An 18,378-nucleotide genomic window follows, 5' to 3' on the forward strand; every position below is an offset into this window, starting at 1 on the left:
CATGGTACTCATGCTACTCGATGTACTCGAGCATCACTCTATTCAGCGCTCTAGTTCTGACCATGGTACATGGCCTGAGTCTCCTGTTTTTCACTGATGTAGAAGATCTCGACGGAACGAACATTACGTTCCTCCAGTCTATTGGCATCGGCCAGCTCCGCTGCGTCAAGACTCCTGGAATTTTACTCAAGCCATTTGCGCTGGTGATCGCCCCTCCTAGGTAGTCGCAGGGCCTTGAATAATGCCATTGGCAGCTCTGACCAAAACCATGTTGCTAACTGTTTACATAACTAGTCAGTCAACCACTCCGCTATCATGATATCGAAGGAGTCCGGGGCCGGAAGGCCGCCTTATCAAAAACACCGCTTCAACAACCAATCGCATCCGCTTCGAACTAACATCCACTGATAAGGATGAGCTACGAAAACAACGTCCGCCAATGATGACGTTCAAACTCAAGCTGTCAGAGATAACCTACTTCCATCCTACCGGAATTGTACAGAAAGCTAATTCGAAAACAGGAACTGAAGGAGGGAGGAGCACTGGCAACCCCAAGTGGCGCCTTGGGCCAGTGGCCCTGGGGTCCCTACATCAGGATGAGACTGATAGCAAGTCGTTCTCCAGGGTCCTGGGGCATGCTGATTACGAAAATATGCTCTTATCGCGGAGTCACGAGCGGCTCGTATTTCCTATCTGAACATGAAGCATAATTTTGATCAGCATGATGTCTGCGAATTCGGAGAATTATCTGAAGCTCCATTGATATGCAGTCTGCAGTAACGGCTATATGTATGGAAGGTGCCTCCTGCTCTGGTCCAGATACAGAGCAGACTCCACAGATCTACTGGCGATTATCAGCGTGGTAATCCACGTGGAATCTCGGTACAAGCTCCGCCGTCTTATACACTCTAATACACTACTCTGTTACATTGAATCGAGAGGGAATTAGAGGCTGTCAAACATGTCCTCAGAGGAGGTCAAGTTTGTTGCCCCCTATCGCAAGGGTTTGGCTATGGCATCATTATTGGATTGGGTTTCGCTTTTGCGTTGGTGATGATCTTCATTACCTGGGCTTTGAGGAGGTAAGAGCTTCCCATGTCCGTCCTCATCGTGGTATACCTAATACCCGGTGCAATGCCTCTACCTTGACCCGCAGCCACGCTAATAAGGGATCCACTTACAGATATCAGCATGAAGTCCAGACATCTGAAATGTTCTCGACCGCCGGACGGTCTGTAAAGTCGGGTTTGGTCGCCGCAGCTGTTGTCAGTAGTTGGACTTGGGCAGCTACCCTTCTGCAATCTTCAGCTGTGGCTTACCAGTACGGTGTCTCGGGCCCTTCTTCTATGCTTCAGGTTAGTCCTAAGGGCAAACCATGACTTTGATTGATGCGACAGAATTATTGATATTGACCGGGAATAGGTGCCTGCGTTCAGATTATATTGTTTGCGACACTCGCCATCGAGCTCAAAAGACGAGCCCCCAACGCCCATACCTTCCTGGAAGCTCTCCGCGCGCGATATGGAACTGCAGTGCATCTAGTGTTCATTGTATTCTGCCTCATGACCAATATCCTCGTCACTGCCATGTTACTCACTGGTGGTTCCGCCGTTTTGACTTCTTTGACTGGGGTTCACACAGCTGCAGCCTGTTTCCTACTTCCCATAGGTGTTGTGCTCTACACACTTTTTGGCGGTATCAAAGCAACATTTATCACCGACTACATGCACACTGTGGTCATTATCGTTGTTATATTCATCTTCGCGTTCTCCGCCTATGCAACGAATGCGGAGCTGGGATCTCCTGGCAAAGTGTATGATGCACTGGTTGCAGCCTCTGAGCTTCATCCAGTGGAAGGCAACGCTCAAGGCAGTTACCTTACCATGAGGTCCAAGGAAGGGGGGATTTTCTGGGTGATTAACCTTGTCGGTATGTACCCCTAGACTGCCCTGTACGAGGACATACACTCTGACGGTTGTTTTGCAGGTAACTTCGGGTTAGTAACATGCATAATTCGGGCTTCATGTCAGGTTGCTGATGACTGTAAATAGCACTGTGTTCCTTGACAATGGATACTACAACAAAGGTGCGTCTATTCTGTCCTCGAAAGAACCACTGTGTCCGGAGGATACTAATTACTTCCAGCCATTGCGGCAAGTCCTGTCCACGCTTTTCCCGGATATGTCATTGGAGGTCTGTGCTGGTTTGCTATACCCTGGCTGTGCGCGACCACCATGGGAATCTCTGCACTTGCCCTCGAGGGGGCCCAAAGAATTAGCTCCGACGATGTCACCGCTGGCCTTGTACTGCCATTCGCTGCTGTCAAGCTTCTGGGCTATAGCGGAGCTGTATGCACGACCCTTATGGTATTTATGGCAGTTACTTCGGCATTCTCAGCTCAGTTGATTGCGGTCTCCTCTATCGTCACTTACGATGTCTATCAGGCGTACATCAACCCTGCCGCCAAGGGCAAGAGATTAGTGTGGGTCTCTCACATGTCTTGTATTGCCTTCGCTCTCATCATGGCTGCATTCGCGACAGGGCTCTACTACGCCGGAATTGGCATGGGCTATCTGTACTTGCTTATGGGTGTCATTATCTCCTCTGCAGTGTTTCCCGGGGCCATGACTCTTGTCTGGAAGCAACAAAATTGGATTGCTGCCGCATGCTCACCGGTCCTTGGACTTGCGGTGTCACTTATTGCCTGGCTCGTGACCGCCAAGAAGGAATATGGTGAACTTACCGTCGCAAGTACCGGGGCGAAGTGAGTTTTGTATTGCCCTCTGGCAGTTTGTTCCCATTTGCTAATTGAAAATAACAGCTACCCTATGCTTGCCGGTAACGTCGCGGCTCTGCTCAGCCCGATCATATTCTCGCCGGCTCTGACATACCTTTTCGGCACTCAAAACTATGACTACGAGTCGATGCGGTCTATTCGCAAAGTCGACGATACAGATGTCGCAGCGGCCGCGCACGTCGACATCGAACTAATTCCCGGCGAGCTCGACGTACGCGATGCACAAGCGGAGGAAGAGGAACAGCGCAAACTCAACAAGGCGGCTCTCTACTCTCGTACGCTGACCGTCGGCATGGTGGTCTGCTTTCTGCTGTTGTGGCCAATCCCCATGTATGGCTCTTCATACGTTTTCAGCAAGAAGTTTTTCACCGGCTGGGTGGTTGTTGGTTTGATCTGGCTTTTCTGCACTACATTTGGTGTTGTCATCTTCCCTCTCTGGGAAGGTCGCCAAAGTATCATGCGGGTCGTCAGACTCATGGCCCTCGATGTCACAGGGAAGAGGCCGGCCCTTGTTGACCAGAAATCACGAGAGCACGAAGATACCTCTTCTGGTGTTGCGACACCAACAGAGAAGATGGAACCAAAGACAGGCATTTGAAGCTCTTTTTCGTGGAACCATTCTGACGACGGAAGGTACGAAGTGATGTTTGATTATTGCCTTTTGTGTTGGGATCCATGAGATCTCATTTTTTCATGCTCGATTTATACCCCATTTGTTGCCTTAAGTAGATAGTATCAATTTTATTAATCACCGTACCATTGACATAATCCTAGCAACACTTGCATGCTCTTCAACTGTGGTATATTACTGAACACAACGAGGCAAATCCACAAAGTATGATAGACATCATAAATAAAAGACGACAACAAATCAGTGCGGCTCTCAGCTCATCATTTATAGTTGTAATTCTGCGGCGGTGGCGCCTGGGGTTGTGGCTGTCCCTGTCCTGGGGGTGGGTAGCCCTGCGGCGGATAACCGCTGCCCGCAGCACCAGCAGCATAGTATGCCTGCGGCGGCGGTGCAGGACCTGGCGGTATGCCTTGCGGAGGTCTTGTATCCGGCGTGATATCAGGGCGGTCGCTGTAGACAGTTAGCGAGAGAAAATGGAGAATTCAACGCCAATTTGCGGAATATGCCATAGTCTTACCGAAGGTCTTGAGTAAATCGGCACGTGTAGCATGTCACTTCCTGTTAAGTCTTAGACTCCTGTGGATGTGCAATCTGAGGAGAAGACTCACCTTGTACTTGTGTGTCGAGAGAGGGATACAGGGCTAGAATCGTGAATATTAGCTTCGGGTTCACGTGGCATCTATAAGCTTGCAGGGTCATACAATGAAGCAAACGGTAAACCACGGCCTGGAAAATACTTCATTAGCAATACCTTCGTGATGAGATTCTGGGTTCATGACATACCACCGAGTTATACAGTGTCCGTTCCAGTGTTGGCCTACAAGTCGGAATCAGTACATCACCATTTCACGGTTCAGGTACATCTCATGTGACCTCAATCAGGTACTCACAGTTGTAACAGTATGCTCTGACATTCTCGTACCCTTCCAGCATCGAGGTAAATTCTGTGATTCGGCGTTAGCAGTGTGAGCGAACTTAGTATGCATATATGCGAGCTTGCGGACAAACAATGCCATGTATCCAGCAATATATTGCGGAGACATAGTTGTGTCTTGTTGCTGGGCGAGACCTTACCATGAGTTCCGAATGTGATGCAAATCGCCATGGTGAGATTTCCGAGCCACAAAGTCCCCAGAGTTAGTGTCTATTGAGTATTTCCCGATTATAGTATAAGACGATGCTGGAATATAAGATATGAAACCACAAACTACGACCTGTTAAATGGAAGATGGTCTAGGGGCCAAGGCAGCGGTTATCAGGTGACGTGTAGCGCCGTGGCTTAGGTCTTGGCGTTTGTTTTCAGATTAGAGAAACAGACAGAACATGTGTTGTGTTGTTCATTCAAATTCCAAAGAATCCTTCTACATTTTCGCCATCAGAAACAGGCACAATACAAATAATGGGCCAAGTCAAGTGTGACACAGGATGCTACCAAGGCCCTATTCTCATATAGGGTTGTACGGCGGTAAACATAATAGACAAGCCATCAGGCCATGTTTGCACATGTCTTCCAAACAAAATAGTACTTCTATCTCAAAAATTTCACAAGAAAACAAGAGGTTTAAAGTCGCTCAAGGTAAGCAGGTGAAGCTATTCATGCAGCGTGCCGCCGAGGACTGTATCAACAAGACACATTGGACTTGTCCAGCAGCAACCGAGGTCCGTTATGTCCAGCAGCAGCGCACCACTCTTCCGTCTGTGACTGTTCCCGAAAGGTCAACTCCGGGGTTACCACTTTTCAGCCGAAGGGCTTCGTAAAGCCGACTCTCCTTCCCCAAAGTAGGAAGTGAACATAATGTATGATTCTATTGCGTCTTGAAGAGGAGGATGGCGCAGTGCCCGAGGTAGAAGTAGATGAAGTGCTTCGTTTCTAGAATGACGTTAGTTGCTATTCGGAGCGGATGAGGACCCCAATGCGTACCATGTGTAACGAAGCTGCCAAAGTTTCTTCCTACAACGCAATGCCATGTCGCTCCCTTGCGCGAATCAAACTGCCAAATTGCGAGTCAGCCAATCGACCCATGACATCTCGGACGGATAGAGCGCACTTCTCTCTTGATGTACTGGGCAATGTCCTGATAATGGTAAGTATCCTAAAGGACAACATAAAACCCGAGTCGTATGCACACCTTCTCAATGTGATATTTCTCCATCGCCTCAGTGGCTAGAAAGATCAGCTGCCGAACTCCCCTGGAAGATAAGAGAAATCGTACCAACTTCAACAGCCTCTTGCTGCATCTCCTCCGTCTATTGAACGAAATGAGTACCTGCTTCGTGACTGAAATAATTGCTCCCTTACCATATCGACGGACTTGATCTGAGCTATGGAAGAGTTTTAGTTGCGCTCATAATAGTTGACAGCAACGCGACACTTACGTTCCAGCTTCTCCTTCTTTTCGGTGGCCATGCTTCCGGTAGAGATAGGGCGATTAAGAGGTGCAGATAGAGATAGCAAATATAGATTGAGAAAGAAATTATCTTAAGGTCTGAAAGATGAAATGTGAATTGAGAATAAACCTTCAGAGTATAAACATCGTCATAATTAGATGCCCAAACACCGATGCGACGACCATCGCGTTGGATGATGTGCACGGGCCATGCCCAAAACTTCCTCACCGCCTTTGCACTATAAGGGAGCATCGACCAAAATTTTTTTGGCTCCCACTTGATCATCTGCGGAAACTCTATACCCACAAGACACAATCATGGAGAACACAAGAGTGTTCGTGTCTGGCCTTCCGCCGACATTTACAAATGAACAATTGAGGAAGCATTTTTCGAGCCGCTTCCAGATCACAGACGCTCATGTACTTCCCAAGCGCAGGATTGGCTTCGTCGGCTTCAAAAGCCCCGAGGCAGCCCAACAAGCGGCTTCTTACTTCAATAAAACATATGTCAAGTTGTCCAAGATCTCAGTAGAGATTGCTAAACCGGTATGTCATTTCTTGCGAACAATCCTGATTTTGGCTCCATGTTCTGCTGTCATTTTCATCTTCGCCCGCTGACTTGCTGCCAAGTTGGTCTTGAGACTGACCAGAATTATTGTAGATTGACTCTGAGCCCGTGAAAAAGGCAGAGAAACACAAGAAAGAATCAGCCTCAAATGACTCAACCACAGGAAACACACTCAAACGTAAACGGGACGGGGATAACACCCAGAAGGATCCCCAATTACAAGAGTATCTTTCCGTAATAGAGCGCCCCTCGAAGACTAAGACGTGGGCCAATGGTGAAGACTTTCTCAACACAGTTCAGAATCAACCAGCGACAAGTGACCAGCGGGAAGACGAGCGCGATGATCCGACTGAACAAGTCGAGGAGCATTCTCACAAGCAGCGGAAGAAAGCGAGAGTGGATGATGTACCAAAGGTGACCCATGGTCCAGAACCCGAACCAATGGTCTTGGACAAAACGGAGGAAGAGCATGAGAGAACAAATGCAGATGACCAGGGTGAAGCTATTTCCCACACGCAGGAAGAGCCAGAGCCAGTCTCGGATGCCGATTGGCTTCGTTCGAAGACGAGCCGTCTTCTAGGTCTACTAGACGAGGACGAGCAGGCTGAATTCGACTCTACAGCCCAGCGAAAACCCGATCCGTCGCCTCAGCCAGCGACTGTCTCGAAAGCCGGCGTTCAACACTCGGATGATGGCAAGGCTGCTGTCGAGTCATCGACCGAGGAAGAAGCGGTTGACACGAATATTGAGCATATACGTCTTTCCTCGCGGTTATTTGTTCGAAATCTACCCTACGATGCCAGTGAATCAGATTTAGAGCCCGTATTTTCCAAGTTTGGCAAAGTTGAAGAGGTTCGTATTATTCTTTTTCTTTCTCACTGCCCTCCATCGCCTCCTCCCGGTAGAGAGTTGCTCGAATGATGATCTTCCTGATAGGGACATCTGATGCAAAAGCACATGATGCGAACAGGACAAGAGATTTTAGTAGATGCTTCTTGTATATCTGAAGAGCAACCTCGACTGAACACATTCTACTTCGTTGACACAAAAGAGCACCCTTAACGAACTCTCGCTAATGGTTGCAGATTCACGTTGCATTTGACACTCGGTCTACCACCAGCAAGGGGTTCGCCTACGTTCAGTACATCGAGCCTGATGCGGCCGTCCAGGCCTACAAAGAGTTGGATGGAAAGCACTTTCAAGGCCGCTTAATGCACATCTTGCCGGCTGCTGCGAAGAAGACTTACAAAATCGACGAACATGAACTGTCGAAATTGCCCCTCAAGAAACAAAAGCAGATCAAACGAAAGCTGGAGGCTTCTTCGTCCACATTCAGCTGGAATTCATTATACATGAATGTGAGTTTAGATTCGAATAGTCGCTATATCCATGAGCCGGCTAACACGATATTTGTAGACTGATGCTGTCATGTCCTCGGTGGCCGAGCGACTTGGTGTCTCCAAAGCTGATCTTTTAGATCCCACCTCGGCAGATGCCGCCGTGAAGCAAGCGCATGCTGAGACGCATGTCATTCAGGAAACCAAAGCCTACTTCACAGCGAACGGTGTCAATCTCGACGCCTTCAAGCAGCGGGAGCGAGGAAATACTGCCATTTTAGTAAAGAACTTCTCGTATGGCATCAAGGTTGATGATTTGAGAAAGTTATTCGAGCCATATGGCCAGATCACAAGACTACTAATGCCCCCAAGTGGTACAATAGCGATTGTTGAGTTTGCTAAACCAGACGAGGCGCAGAAGGCTTTCAAAGGCCTTGCATACCGCAAAGTGGGAGACTCTATCCTCTTTTTAGAAAAAGCGCCTGCAAACCTCTTCGATGCGACAAGTGCGCCGCAGACTTCTGTCCCCGAGACCAAGGCTGTGTCTCAAGGCTTCTCGACAGCCGACACTTTCGCAGCTGAAGATGCGGACGAACCTGTGGTCACATCGACCCTCTTCGTAAAGAACCTTAACTTTTCCACGACCAATGAAAAGTTCACGGAGGTGTTCAAGCCACTGGAGGGCTTCGTTTCGGCCAGGATCAAAACCAAGCCTGATCCTAAACGACCTGGGCAGACACTTAGCATGGGCTTTGGCTTTGTCGACTTCAGGACGAAAGCTGAGGCACAGGCTGCTCTTGCTGCAATGAATGGCTACAAGCTCGATCAACATGAGTTGGTAGTAAGGGCATCTAACAAGGCCATGGATGCTGCCGAGGAGAGAAGACGTGAGGATACAGCAAAGAAAATTGCGGCGCGTCGCACGAAAATCATCATCAAGAACTTACCATTCCAAGCAACCAAGAAAGATGTCAGGTCTCTCTTTGGAGCCTATGGGCAGCTACGCTCTGTGCGGGTTCCTCAGAAGTTTGACCGGTCTGCTCGTGGTTTCGGTTTTGCTGACTTCGTAAGCGCTCGCGAAGCGGAAAATGCCATGGACGCGCTCAAGAATACGCATCTCCTGGGTAGAAGATTGGTATTGGAATTCGCAAACGAGGAGGCCATCGATCCAGAACAAGAGATCGAGCAGATCGAGAAGAAAGTAGGGGAGCAGCTGGACAGGGTCAAACTGCAAAAGCTCACAGGAACCGGGCGCAAAAAGTTCACTGTAGGGGCACAGGAGGACGAGGAGACCTAAAAGCCCTTCTCCCTGTGTATAGGGACCATTACTGCAACGACAACTACTTCTTTGATATCATCCCTTGCTTGAGCGGAAGTCGAGGCACGGAAGCAAGCAGGCCCGGCCGACACGTTCCTGTAGCCGTCAGTACGTACATACGCGTCCTGCAGAGCGTATCAAGCACCTCGTGCATCTTAATTGAGCCTCTACTTTCCATCCCACTTACCTGGCGCGATATCACGTCCATCCTGAATCTTTCCCTCTTGTATATACGCTTAGCTCCTTTATCCTTGGGATACCTGCACGGCAGAATCGGAGGAGAGCTGTCTGCCCTGCGTTCTGACCTACATTCCTCATGTCCTTTTAGTAAAGAGCTTCAACATTCCTCAGTTGTCTTGTCCAACGTCTTGCATTCTTCACTTTGCCACCTCTCAACTGGACCTGGCTTTTTTGTACCTGCCTGAACAGCGAGCGCCAGTTTTGAGTGTGCGCAGCATCAAAATCCCCGAGCAGGTGCTCACTGGATCGTGCCCTCTGTGAGCGCCCCTTGCGTCCCCTTATTTTTTCCCTCCAACTCATGCTTCTTCCTCACTCCTGATTTGTTGCAGCAAGGCGGCCGCTGCCCTACTCTCCTCGTCACCTTGTTTGGACGCGTGAAGTACAGGGCAAACGGCCGCCTTGGACGACCGAGGGTGCTCTCGAAGGGCTACTGCCAAACAAGCAGCACGGTCGAGCAATGTAGATACTAGGGCTTTGATAACCCTCCCAGCGTCAAGGGAAAATGGTTCCCTATAAACATCTTGTTGTTCGCACCCACATTCTCTTTCCCAGGTTCTTACATTCTCTTCCCATCATCTGCGTTCTTGATCGCTGCTTGGTGCCTGCTGCGTTCTTAGCCAGGCAGTAAGCATTTCGCGGGCTTCACCACACCCTTTCTCTTTGGAATCTGTCATTCTTTCCCAAGAGCCCTTTGTTGGTGTCCACCCCGATGGCTACTGACTGGCAGCCCGAGTGTATTGCGCCTCAGCATCAGTCAAGTCTGGAGAACATCGGACACCATACGGATCGAGCTCTCCAGAACACCTCGGGCAATGTACAGTCCTACTCAGACGCTATCCTTCACGGTGGGGTGAGTGGTCGTGATGACCATCTACAGCATCTGGCCTATAAATATTCCCATGCCCCTGTGCATCCTCATCCCATGCCGACTGCTACCGGTCTGCATCCTCACCACATCCTAAACGCTCGAGTTCAAGCGAAAAAGCTTCGACGTGTCCAGTCACTCGGTCCGAATCATGCTGGCGCTCGTAGGGGAAGAAGCTACCTCAAATCTCAAAAGTATTTGGAGTATCGGGCGCGGCCTCGGCGGGACACTGGCAAGGATGGGGAACCGGTCTGGTCTGATGAGCTCGAGGACGCTTTCCAGCAAGGTAACTGAAGATCTGCTATTGACATCGATCTGTACTGTATGTGGTAACACTGTTTAGCGCTGGAGGCAAACCCACCCATGGGTAGAAGAAAGTGGTCTGAACGAGGAAAGTCGTATGGCCGAAACGAACTCATTGCAGAGTATATCTACAAGATGACCGGCAAGAAGAGGACAAGAAAGCAAGTTTCAAGTCACTTGCAGGTTCTTGACTCCTTTCTCAAGGGTGACCCCGATTGTAAGGCCACTTGCTCCAAGTGAATCCTCATTCTGCCATTAGACGAGTTACATTAACATGACAATGTTTAGGGGAGAGACTCGTCCGAGAGCAACCGGCAGACCGCTCAAGCAATCAACATCAGTCAGTTGGTCCTAAATGGAGAACTTCGCTGGACCATCCTCTGCCCAGTCACTATGGTGGGCACATGCACGCGGCTTACCATGATCATCTGAGGCCAGTGCAGCCTTATGTTGGGGAGCTTCCTCCGCCCCATTACACCCTGGGCTCGAACATGCATGAACGGAGTACCGATACGATCCATGGCTTCAATTTTGATATGTGGGTGAGCGCGCCTCAGCAGGCGAACCAGGTCGACAAAGCTTTCCATGTGTACACATGTCTTCAAGGAGACCAATACCACCCTGTCGCTCCCCCTATGCCCCTGGAGAACGTCAGGGACTGGCGAACTACTTTCCCTCATCTGAACTCCGTGATGGAGGAGCTGGACGGCCCCTTGGACTGCGAGATCATTCTGCTCGAAGCAAGCCTGAAGCTGATGAATGATTTCCCCCCGCCAGGTTCCAAGTTGGGGATTCAGTTGGATATAGACTTTGCACCTCCTGGCATGACTGATGCCACGGTACTCAGTCAGATGGACAACTGGACATGTAGCACATACATATATGAAGATGGCCATCGGTTGTCAAAGGCCGATCACAACCTTGCCAGACCACTGTCCACTAAAGTGAAACCCCCATTTGAGTCGTCGTGGTGGGCGAAACTATTCACAGAACTCACGCAGGACAAGCAGATGGCCGAAAAATCAGGACGGCACCAGAATGCAGATGAACATATCCGGCAGTTCTTCCGCTCGCTGTCCGCAGTCCAAGAGATCCGAGCGATCTCTCAAAACTCGCGGCGAGTCTCTCATCAGGGCTCTGGCCATCCGAGCGACGGCAGCAAGAGGATGGCAATCTTACTGTGGAAGTTCCGCCAGACTCGACCTGACGAGGTTGGGCTGACAACCTGGAGGAAGCTGATTCCTCCACCCGACCGAACGATAATGAATAGTCCCAAGCCGGCCACGGGGATTGACCTGCCCCCATTGTCTCTCGATTCGATTTTACTGAAACCACAGCCCCGAACGTGTATCACACGCCTCAAGGTCACGACATGTTGCATCACAACGGAACTTCTCAATCGCATTGGCCTTTGTACCCGCCACCGCATGAGAACATGTCCAATATGTATCATCAGACAGGCTCCTTTGATTTCTTGAACTCAGTCACAAAAGCCGAAGATGGACTACAGGATAGAACTGCTGTCACTTCCATCCTGGATTCCTTCTCGGGCATGCCGCCGCAGGAGACCAGTCAGCCATCAAGTCTCAATGTCTCCAGCGGCGGACCTGTGATGCTCAATGTTCATGACATGTCCCTGTCGCACCATAACCTTGCAGGGTACACCTTGAGCCACGACAACCACTATGTGCCCTCTCAGCAACACGGCGTTGGCGTTCACGACAGTAGCAATGTTTTGAACAATATCTTTGGTCCTGGGTCGCAGTCAATGGACGAAATCGGACATAGCCAGAGCGCATGGGGCCCTCCGATTCCTTCGACGACCATTCCAAGCGACGTTGGCTCCAACAACTACACGCATCTTCCGTACCATCACCACGACCATCAGACGCCGGCATCCCGCGAGTCACACCCACCCAACGGGTTCGAGGGCTTGATGGGACCGGATGACCTGATGGACAAGATCGTGGGCAGCATGCCCGACGATCCTGGCATGAATGGGGCAGGACCCGACCATGCTAGTGCCGCCTATACAGATACCAATGCAGCTGAGGCGGTCCAATGAAGGACTATATCCATTGGAAACTCTTTCTATTCTTAATGGTAATGATATTGCCAAAACTGTGTTCAGATACCATTTTCGTTTTCTTTCTCTTTCAACTCTTCCTCTACTTCGGTGTCTTTTATATTGAGAACTTAGCGCAGCATTGCTGTTGGGCTTGGGTCATTTTCTCCAGGGGTTGGTGTTCACTTTTCGAAGTACTTAATATGTTTTCTCATCCTCTCTCTTATTATTCTCCAAGTCCTTCAATGTATTATAATCTTTCTCGTAGTAATGATAATGGTACCATGTCCTTTTGCTTCTACGTCTGATGTCAATCCTTCGAGTGTGTAGATGGATGGCGGGGAATCCTTCGATATCGGCCATCACTTTTTGCCGGAATACTACAGGTGGATTTTCTGGACTCAACGAACCGCTGATAGATTATGGATACTTCAGAGCGAAGATTTCGGGAATATCTAGCCAAAATCGTTCCGACGGAATACGTGGTAACTTGGTCCATTTCCGTATCTCCTGGAGATATTTTTTTTTGGAATTCAGCCGGCGGCAGAAACAAGGCATTTAGCCGGTATTAACCATCCCACTTGCCCACGCACTTTAGCCTCAACCTCCTGCTTTGTCGACGGCTCATTGGCTTTCCCAGCGCAATTCCCCCTGCCGGCTTTATTCCAGATGAGGTTGGTATGGGGCTGCAAGTGGTCCGGGCCATGTAAATTTGGAGATGATTATTGACCATGATGCGCGCGTGCCTTTTATCTGCTGCCCCTCCCCCTCCTACTACTGATTGTTTTTGACAAGAATAATATCCGCCAGCTGCCGCTCTTCTTCCCTGTAAGTCCTGCGTCTTCCTGCTATCGAGTGTCTGTAAGAGCTTCTTCTGAGAGTTTTCTTATCCGTCACAGGGTCAAAATAGATTCAATTCTGTTGAATTCACTGTATTCACAATGACTACCCCATCCATCAAGCTCAACAGCGGTTATGACATGCCCCTCGTGGGCTTTGGCCTCTGGAAGGTCAACAACGAGACTTGCGCCGACCAGATCTACCATGCCATCAAGGCTGGTTACCGTCTCTTCGACGGCGCCTGTGGTGAGTAACCCTCATGTTCTCAATCTCCAGCAAAAAGATAGAGCGACAGAGTCCTGACCGTCGCAGATTACGGCAATGAGGTCGAGGCTGGCAAGGGTGTTGCCCGTGCCATTCAGGAAGGCATTGTGAAGCGTGAAGAGCTCTTCATCGTGTCCAAGCTCTGGAACAGCTTCCACGACGGTGACCGCGTCGAGCCCATCTGCCGCAAGCAGCTGGCCGACTGGGGCCTTGACTACTTCGACCTGTTCATTGTCCACTTCCCCATTGCGCTCAAGTATGTCGATCCTGCCGTTCGGTACCCTCCCGGGTGGCTGTCCGAGAACAACAAGCTGGAGTTCAGCAACGCCTCCATTCAGGAGACCTGGACCGCCATGGAGTCGCTGGTCGACAAGAAGCTGGCCCGCAGCATCGGTGTCAGCAACTTCAGCGCTCAGTTGCTGATGGATCTGCTGCGCTACGCTCGTATCCGCCCTGCCACCCTCCAGATCGAACACCACCCTTACCTCACCCAGGAGCGCCTGGTCACCTATGCCCAGAAGGAGGGTATTGCCGTGACTGCGTACTCCTCGTTCGGTCCTCTGAGCTTCGTCGAGCTGGACCTGAAGGATGCTCACGAGACTCCCAAGCTGTTCGACCACGACGTTATCAAGGGTATCGCTCAGAAGCACGGCAAGACCCCCGCTCAGGTCCTGCTGCGCTGGGCTACGCAGCGCAACATTGCCGTCATCCCCAAGAGCAACGACCCCACTCGTCTGGCTCAGAACCTCGATGTCACCAGCTGGGATCTTGAGACCAGCGAGATTGAGGCCATCAGCTCCCTGAACCGGAACCTCAGATTCAACGACCCTCTTGCTGTAAGTTCAGCCTAGCCAGCTTGATCCCAGTTCAGATCACTAATTCGCTTTCTCGTCTAGTACGGCTTCTACGCTCCCATCTTCTAAATGCATGGATAGATTCCGGTGGTCTGAGTGGCACCGCAGCAATGTAGGCGGGAATAACTGCTCGGTCCGTTGGTGGATGATGATTGATGTCCTACGCTGAAAGTAAAATACCATAGTTTTTCCAGTACATAGTTATGACCTCGATGCAGCATTTGTGAATAGATCGCATGAAACTATGCTCACTCGATCTCCCAGTAGCATCATATCTTAGCTAGAGGAATAGTGAAAGGCCGCAGATATGCCGACTTAATACTCCGTAGGCAGATCGGCTATCGGAGCGACAACACGCCGAGACAGCATCATCAACCCTCACCATCACCAACCACTTCGACCAGACCCATGCATACTGCAGCATCAACTTCCTAAACACAATGCCCCTCCTGCAGGGCGCCTCGCCTCGCAGGCAATCCACATCGTCGCAAACCCCGCCCCCATTTCCCTCGCCGAAAGCAAACTAATCCTCAGCGCTCTACAAAAATTCGGCGAAGTCGTCACATTCCGAAACCTAAAGGTACGCCTTTCTTTCACCCCAACTTGCTTCTCAATCTGACAAGGAGCAAAATAAGTACGACACAACCAACACCTCCAAAGCGCCCACGCGCCCCATCCTCGCCATCTTCGACTCCCCGACGCCGCAAAACAAGCCCTCTCCTCCTCGCCGCTAACCATCCGCCTCCCCAACACCGACCCTGACGCTGCCCACACCCCCAACCACGACTCTCAATTTGAGCCGTCATCACAATCAAGGACCAGAAGACCAGACTCAAGATTCAAACCAGACTTCCTGAGATGCGAGATCCTGCCCTCAAGGCATAACCACGAGTCTGCGCTGCAGCGGAACCCCTTCCACGGGACCTTCCGCGTCTACGACTCGACGTACCAGTACCGGGATCTTGTGAAGACGGGGATCCCGTTGAAGGAACTGGCGGACGAGACGATGAGTCGGAAAAGGCATGAGCCGTTCCGCTTGAAGAGGCAGATGATGAAGGAGAATAAGCGGCTGGGTGCTACGTCGTTAATGAGGTTGTATCGGGAGGGGCTTGGGGAGAGTATTCTAGAGGAGGGAAGTGAAGGGCGTGCGCAGGAGGAAGATGGGAGTGGGGATCGAGCGAAGGCTGGCGTGGATAGATTGGGGGAGAGATGAGTGGATGAGAGCGCGACCAGAGCTTCGTATCGACTTGGTCTCGACATGCTCAAAGAAGCATGCAGAGACTTCATCGCATCACCGTGGATGTGGATGCCTTGCGCCGACTCCTGGCTGCTGCAAACAGAGCGGGTCGGTTGGCAGTCACTGGGACGACCAGAACGTGTATACCACGTTCAAGGCCAGATATTACTGGAGAGGACATACAGGACTTCCGCACGAGGCCATACAGCAAGTTGCAAGACAGATTTTGCAACGCCTACGAATACGTTGGCAGAGTCAACCATATGATATGGCATTGACCATGAATGTGTCATACATCATTTCTACATATAGCAGTCCTATAGCTCCGTAGTCTAGATGAAAGGCGATTTGGGCAATCCCGCCCACAAATGCATTGTTATCATGATCATTATCAATGTATACCTTCCATACAACATCACCCGACCCGGACAAAGGCTAGTAATCGTTAGCAACCCATCCTAGAGCCCGAACAGCCAAGAACGTGAACTTACTCGCATCAATCTGCATAACTTGCGGCAGCGCCAACCGCACCTTGTTTCGATACACCGCCGGGCCCTTGGTCTGCAATGGGTTCCCTTCAAAATACACCGTCTGCAGCTTCTCTTTATCCTTCAACTCGCGCTCCACCTCCTCGAAGCTCGAGAGTTCGTTGTTGGACGCCCACAGCTCCTCCAGGTTCTTCAGATGGGAGAGGTGTTCCAGCTTCGAGACTTGATTATTGGAGAAATCCAGGACACGCAACGAGGTATTGGACTCGAGCCCGCTGAGGTCGGTGATAGCGTTGTGGGATAGGTAGAGTTCTTCGAGGTTCTTGAGCGAGGAGAGGCCAGTAATGCTGGTGAGTCGATTCGACTGGATGGAGATGATGCGGAGGTTCGAGAGCGCTTCGAGGTTCTGGGTTGAGTTAGCTTGGTCGGAAATATGGCGAGGTAATAGACGGACCTTCATTTCCGTGATCTTGTTCTTCCCGAGCCAGAGCTCCTCCAACGAGGTCAGAGTGTCAAGGTTCTCGATTTCCTGCTGCATTCAGCCCAGTCCTTCCCCATGTGACTCCTGGAACTCACGCACCCTAATCCTGTTCGCCCCCAGCTCTAGATTCCGCAACTTCGTCAAGCCCTCCAACCCCTCAATCTTGGATATCCTGTCCTGAACAAAGTAAAGATCTGTCAGATTGACCAAATGCGAGATATTCTTGATGTGCTTGATCTTGTTGAAGCTCAGATCTAGACTCGTCAGATCCCGGAACTCATCGAGACCCTTGACGTGCGAAATAAGGTTATCGTAGAGGTCGAGTTCGAGCAGCGTAGGCGCGATTTCGGAGGGGAAGTCGATGCGAGTAATCTGGTTCTGTCGGAGGCATATTCTCTACATGAATCGTACCATTAGCCTTGTAAGCCCGAATGGGCTGCGGGTCAACACACCTGGAGCTTGGGGAATCGTTCTAATCGCAAAGCTGGGATAGAAGTGATGCGACAATGTACGAGGTCGATTTCCTAGCATGTCATGAGCCCGAGTTCCCAAACTAGGACCCTATCGTAGACAAAACATACTTGCGTGTCTGGATCCTCACCCTCGAGCAGATCTGCAACAATTCAATTAGTCACTCGATATTCGCCCGTAACGCGCCGACAGTCAAACATCACTTCGGAACAAAGCTGCAGCCAATACTCCGGTGCGTCATGACAAGGAAATTGACCTACCCTCATCAGCCTCAATCTCCTCAACCGGCGGCGCATCAGAATCCGAGTAATTTGGATCCTCCAGCGCCTCTGGATTCGTGATCGTAGCCTTAGGCTCAACTCTCAGCTTCCCATCCCAGCCTTTACTATCTTTCATCGTTGCAAAGTGTTGTGAAGCTCAGACGGAGAAATTTTTTGATTGATGGCTCAGAGGAACGCGTAACGGAGTGCGGGGAGCTCTTCTACGTAAGAGGGCCAGAACCGGGTAGGTGGACACGATTATGGAGGGCCTAGGAGGAATTCGCAGGGCGCAGTTTTTTGGTCAGTGAGATGGCTGAAGTCACATTAAAAAGAAAGAAGCTCTGTATCTTGAACATGTAAGTCTTTGGTACTATCCGTGGTGGCGTGCAGGTGATGGTGATGATTATTCTCCGCTAATCGTCACTGGGCGGTATTTCCCCGTCCACCTTCTGTTAGAATGACCAAGAGACAATCCGCCGGCATCGTGTCCATTGCTATTAGAACTAGATGTGATAAAATTAATCCTGAAAATGAGGTTCGCAATTACTTTGCCTATGTCTTCTTTAGGGTGTTGTCATCGGGACATGGTTCAAGCTGTATTCGGGGAAGAGCTTTTATATACAGCACATGCGCCGGAGCCAACAGGTACATATACATTAAAAGGTCACAATTCTGCGCCAAGTGTAGAATCAACGGTATGCTTTGCGAAATACCAGGGACAGTGACCTGCACACTGGGACCTTTATGGAGATGCCGCTCCTTAGGCAGAGTTCCAAGAAACGAATCAGGGCTGAAGAATGACAAGAGGGCGCTGGCGTTGAAGGGGTAATCACAAAACAACAAAGAAAGGTATCGACAGACTGGACAGCGACGTGCGCTCTGGAGGGACGTTGATGGTGGGAATGAAGCACAAGGATTTGAAGCAGAGATAATGTTGATGGCAGAGGAGCGTGTATAAGAGACCTAGTCTTT

General features: G+C 50.3%; 8 protein-coding genes across 8 annotated transcripts; 5 read left to right on the forward strand and 3 right to left on the reverse strand.

Moving 5' to 3' along the window:
• Positions 1–961: 961 nt before the first annotated feature.
• On the forward strand, positions 962–3,395 carry P174DRAFT_431678 (sodium:solute symporter family protein; the record flags this gene model as incomplete). The annotated part of the gene is made up of 7 exons (XM_024825707.1): positions 962–1,050; positions 1,157–1,355; positions 1,437–1,929; positions 1,987–1,996; positions 2,052–2,086; positions 2,146–2,764; positions 2,822–3,395. 7 exons carry the CDS (start codon positions 962–964, stop codon positions 3,393–3,395), a joined length of 2,019 nt encoding a protein of 672 aa, XP_024683386.1.
• A 119-nt stretch (positions 3,396–3,514) lies between these two features.
• Positions 3,515–4,607, reverse strand: P174DRAFT_195620 (rhodopsin family protein). The gene is made up of 7 exons (XM_024821298.1): positions 4,503–4,607; positions 4,319–4,372; positions 4,212–4,245; positions 4,130–4,154; positions 4,037–4,069; positions 3,946–3,986; positions 3,515–3,878 (listed from the first exon to the last, which is right to left on the reverse strand). The coding sequence occupies exons 1-7, from the start codon at positions 4,531–4,533 to the stop codon at positions 3,689–3,691; spliced, it is 408 nt and encodes a 135-aa protein (XP_024683387.1). The 5' UTR covers positions 4,534–4,607; the 3' UTR covers positions 3,515–3,688.
• Positions 4,608–4,785: 178 nt separating this feature from the next.
• On the reverse strand, positions 4,786–5,964 carry P174DRAFT_442131 (dynein light chain DYN2). The gene is made up of 7 exons (XM_024827505.1): positions 5,805–5,964; positions 5,728–5,750; positions 5,642–5,675; positions 5,558–5,592; positions 5,477–5,503; positions 5,350–5,419; positions 4,786–5,298 (listed from the first exon to the last, which is right to left on the reverse strand). Exons 1-7 carry the CDS (start codon positions 5,833–5,835, stop codon positions 5,234–5,236), a joined length of 285 nt encoding a protein of 94 aa, XP_024683388.1. The 5' UTR covers positions 5,836–5,964; the 3' UTR covers positions 4,786–5,233.
• A 135-nt stretch (positions 5,965–6,099) lies between these two features.
• Positions 6,100–9,190, forward strand: mrd1 (RNA-binding ribosome biosynthesis protein MRD1). The gene is made up of 4 exons (XM_024821299.1): positions 6,100–6,361; positions 6,477–7,235; positions 7,469–7,741; positions 7,800–9,190. Exons 1-4 carry the CDS (start codon positions 6,134–6,136, stop codon positions 9,015–9,017), a joined length of 2,478 nt encoding a protein of 825 aa, XP_024683389.1. The 5' UTR covers positions 6,100–6,133; the 3' UTR covers positions 9,018–9,190.
• A 459-nt stretch (positions 9,191–9,649) lies between these two features.
• abaA (transcription factor AbaA) lies at positions 9,650–12,511 on the forward strand (the record flags this gene model as incomplete). The annotated part of the gene is made up of 4 exons (XM_024831918.1): positions 9,650–10,429; positions 10,487–10,663; positions 10,735–11,715; positions 11,784–12,511. Exons 1-4 carry the CDS (start codon positions 9,988–9,990, stop codon positions 12,509–12,511), a joined length of 2,328 nt encoding a protein of 775 aa, XP_024683390.1. The 5' UTR covers positions 9,650–9,987.
• Positions 12,512–13,148: 637 nt separating this feature from the next.
• Positions 13,149–14,694, forward strand: P174DRAFT_390443 (aldo/keto reductase). The gene is made up of 4 exons (XM_024823484.1): positions 13,149–13,339; positions 13,411–13,597; positions 13,664–14,451; positions 14,512–14,694. The coding sequence occupies exons 2-4, from the start codon at positions 13,453–13,455 to the stop codon at positions 14,536–14,538; spliced, it is 960 nt and encodes a 319-aa protein (XP_024683391.1). The 5' UTR covers positions 13,149–13,339; positions 13,411–13,452; the 3' UTR covers positions 14,539–14,694.
• P174DRAFT_460839 (uncharacterized protein) lies at positions 14,625–15,682 on the forward strand (the record flags this gene model as incomplete). The annotated part of the gene is made up of 4 exons (XM_024829929.1): positions 14,625–14,640; positions 14,925–15,049; positions 15,093–15,103; positions 15,130–15,682. The coding sequence occupies 4 exons, from the start codon at positions 14,625–14,627 to the stop codon at positions 15,680–15,682; spliced, it is 705 nt and encodes a 234-aa protein (XP_024683392.1).
• Positions 15,683–15,999: 317 nt separating this feature from the next.
• On the reverse strand, positions 16,000–17,796 carry P174DRAFT_442137 (putative protein phosphatase PP1 regulatory subunit Sds22). The gene is made up of 7 exons (XM_024827506.1): positions 17,407–17,796; positions 17,257–17,288; positions 17,128–17,199; positions 16,775–17,071; positions 16,649–16,723; positions 16,198–16,600; positions 16,000–16,141 (listed from the first exon to the last, which is right to left on the reverse strand). The coding sequence occupies exons 1-7, from the start codon at positions 17,540–17,542 to the stop codon at positions 16,122–16,124; spliced, it is 1,035 nt and encodes a 344-aa protein (XP_024683393.1). The 5' UTR covers positions 17,543–17,796; the 3' UTR covers positions 16,000–16,121.
• Positions 17,797–18,378: the final 582 nt, after the last annotated feature.

This window comes from Aspergillus novofumigatus, assembly GCF_002847465.1.
Source record: "Aspergillus novofumigatus IBT 16806 chromosome Unknown P174scaffold_4, whole genome shotgun sequence".
NCBI classification, from domain to species: Eukaryota; Fungi; Ascomycota; class Eurotiomycetes; order Eurotiales; family Aspergillaceae; genus Aspergillus; species Aspergillus novofumigatus.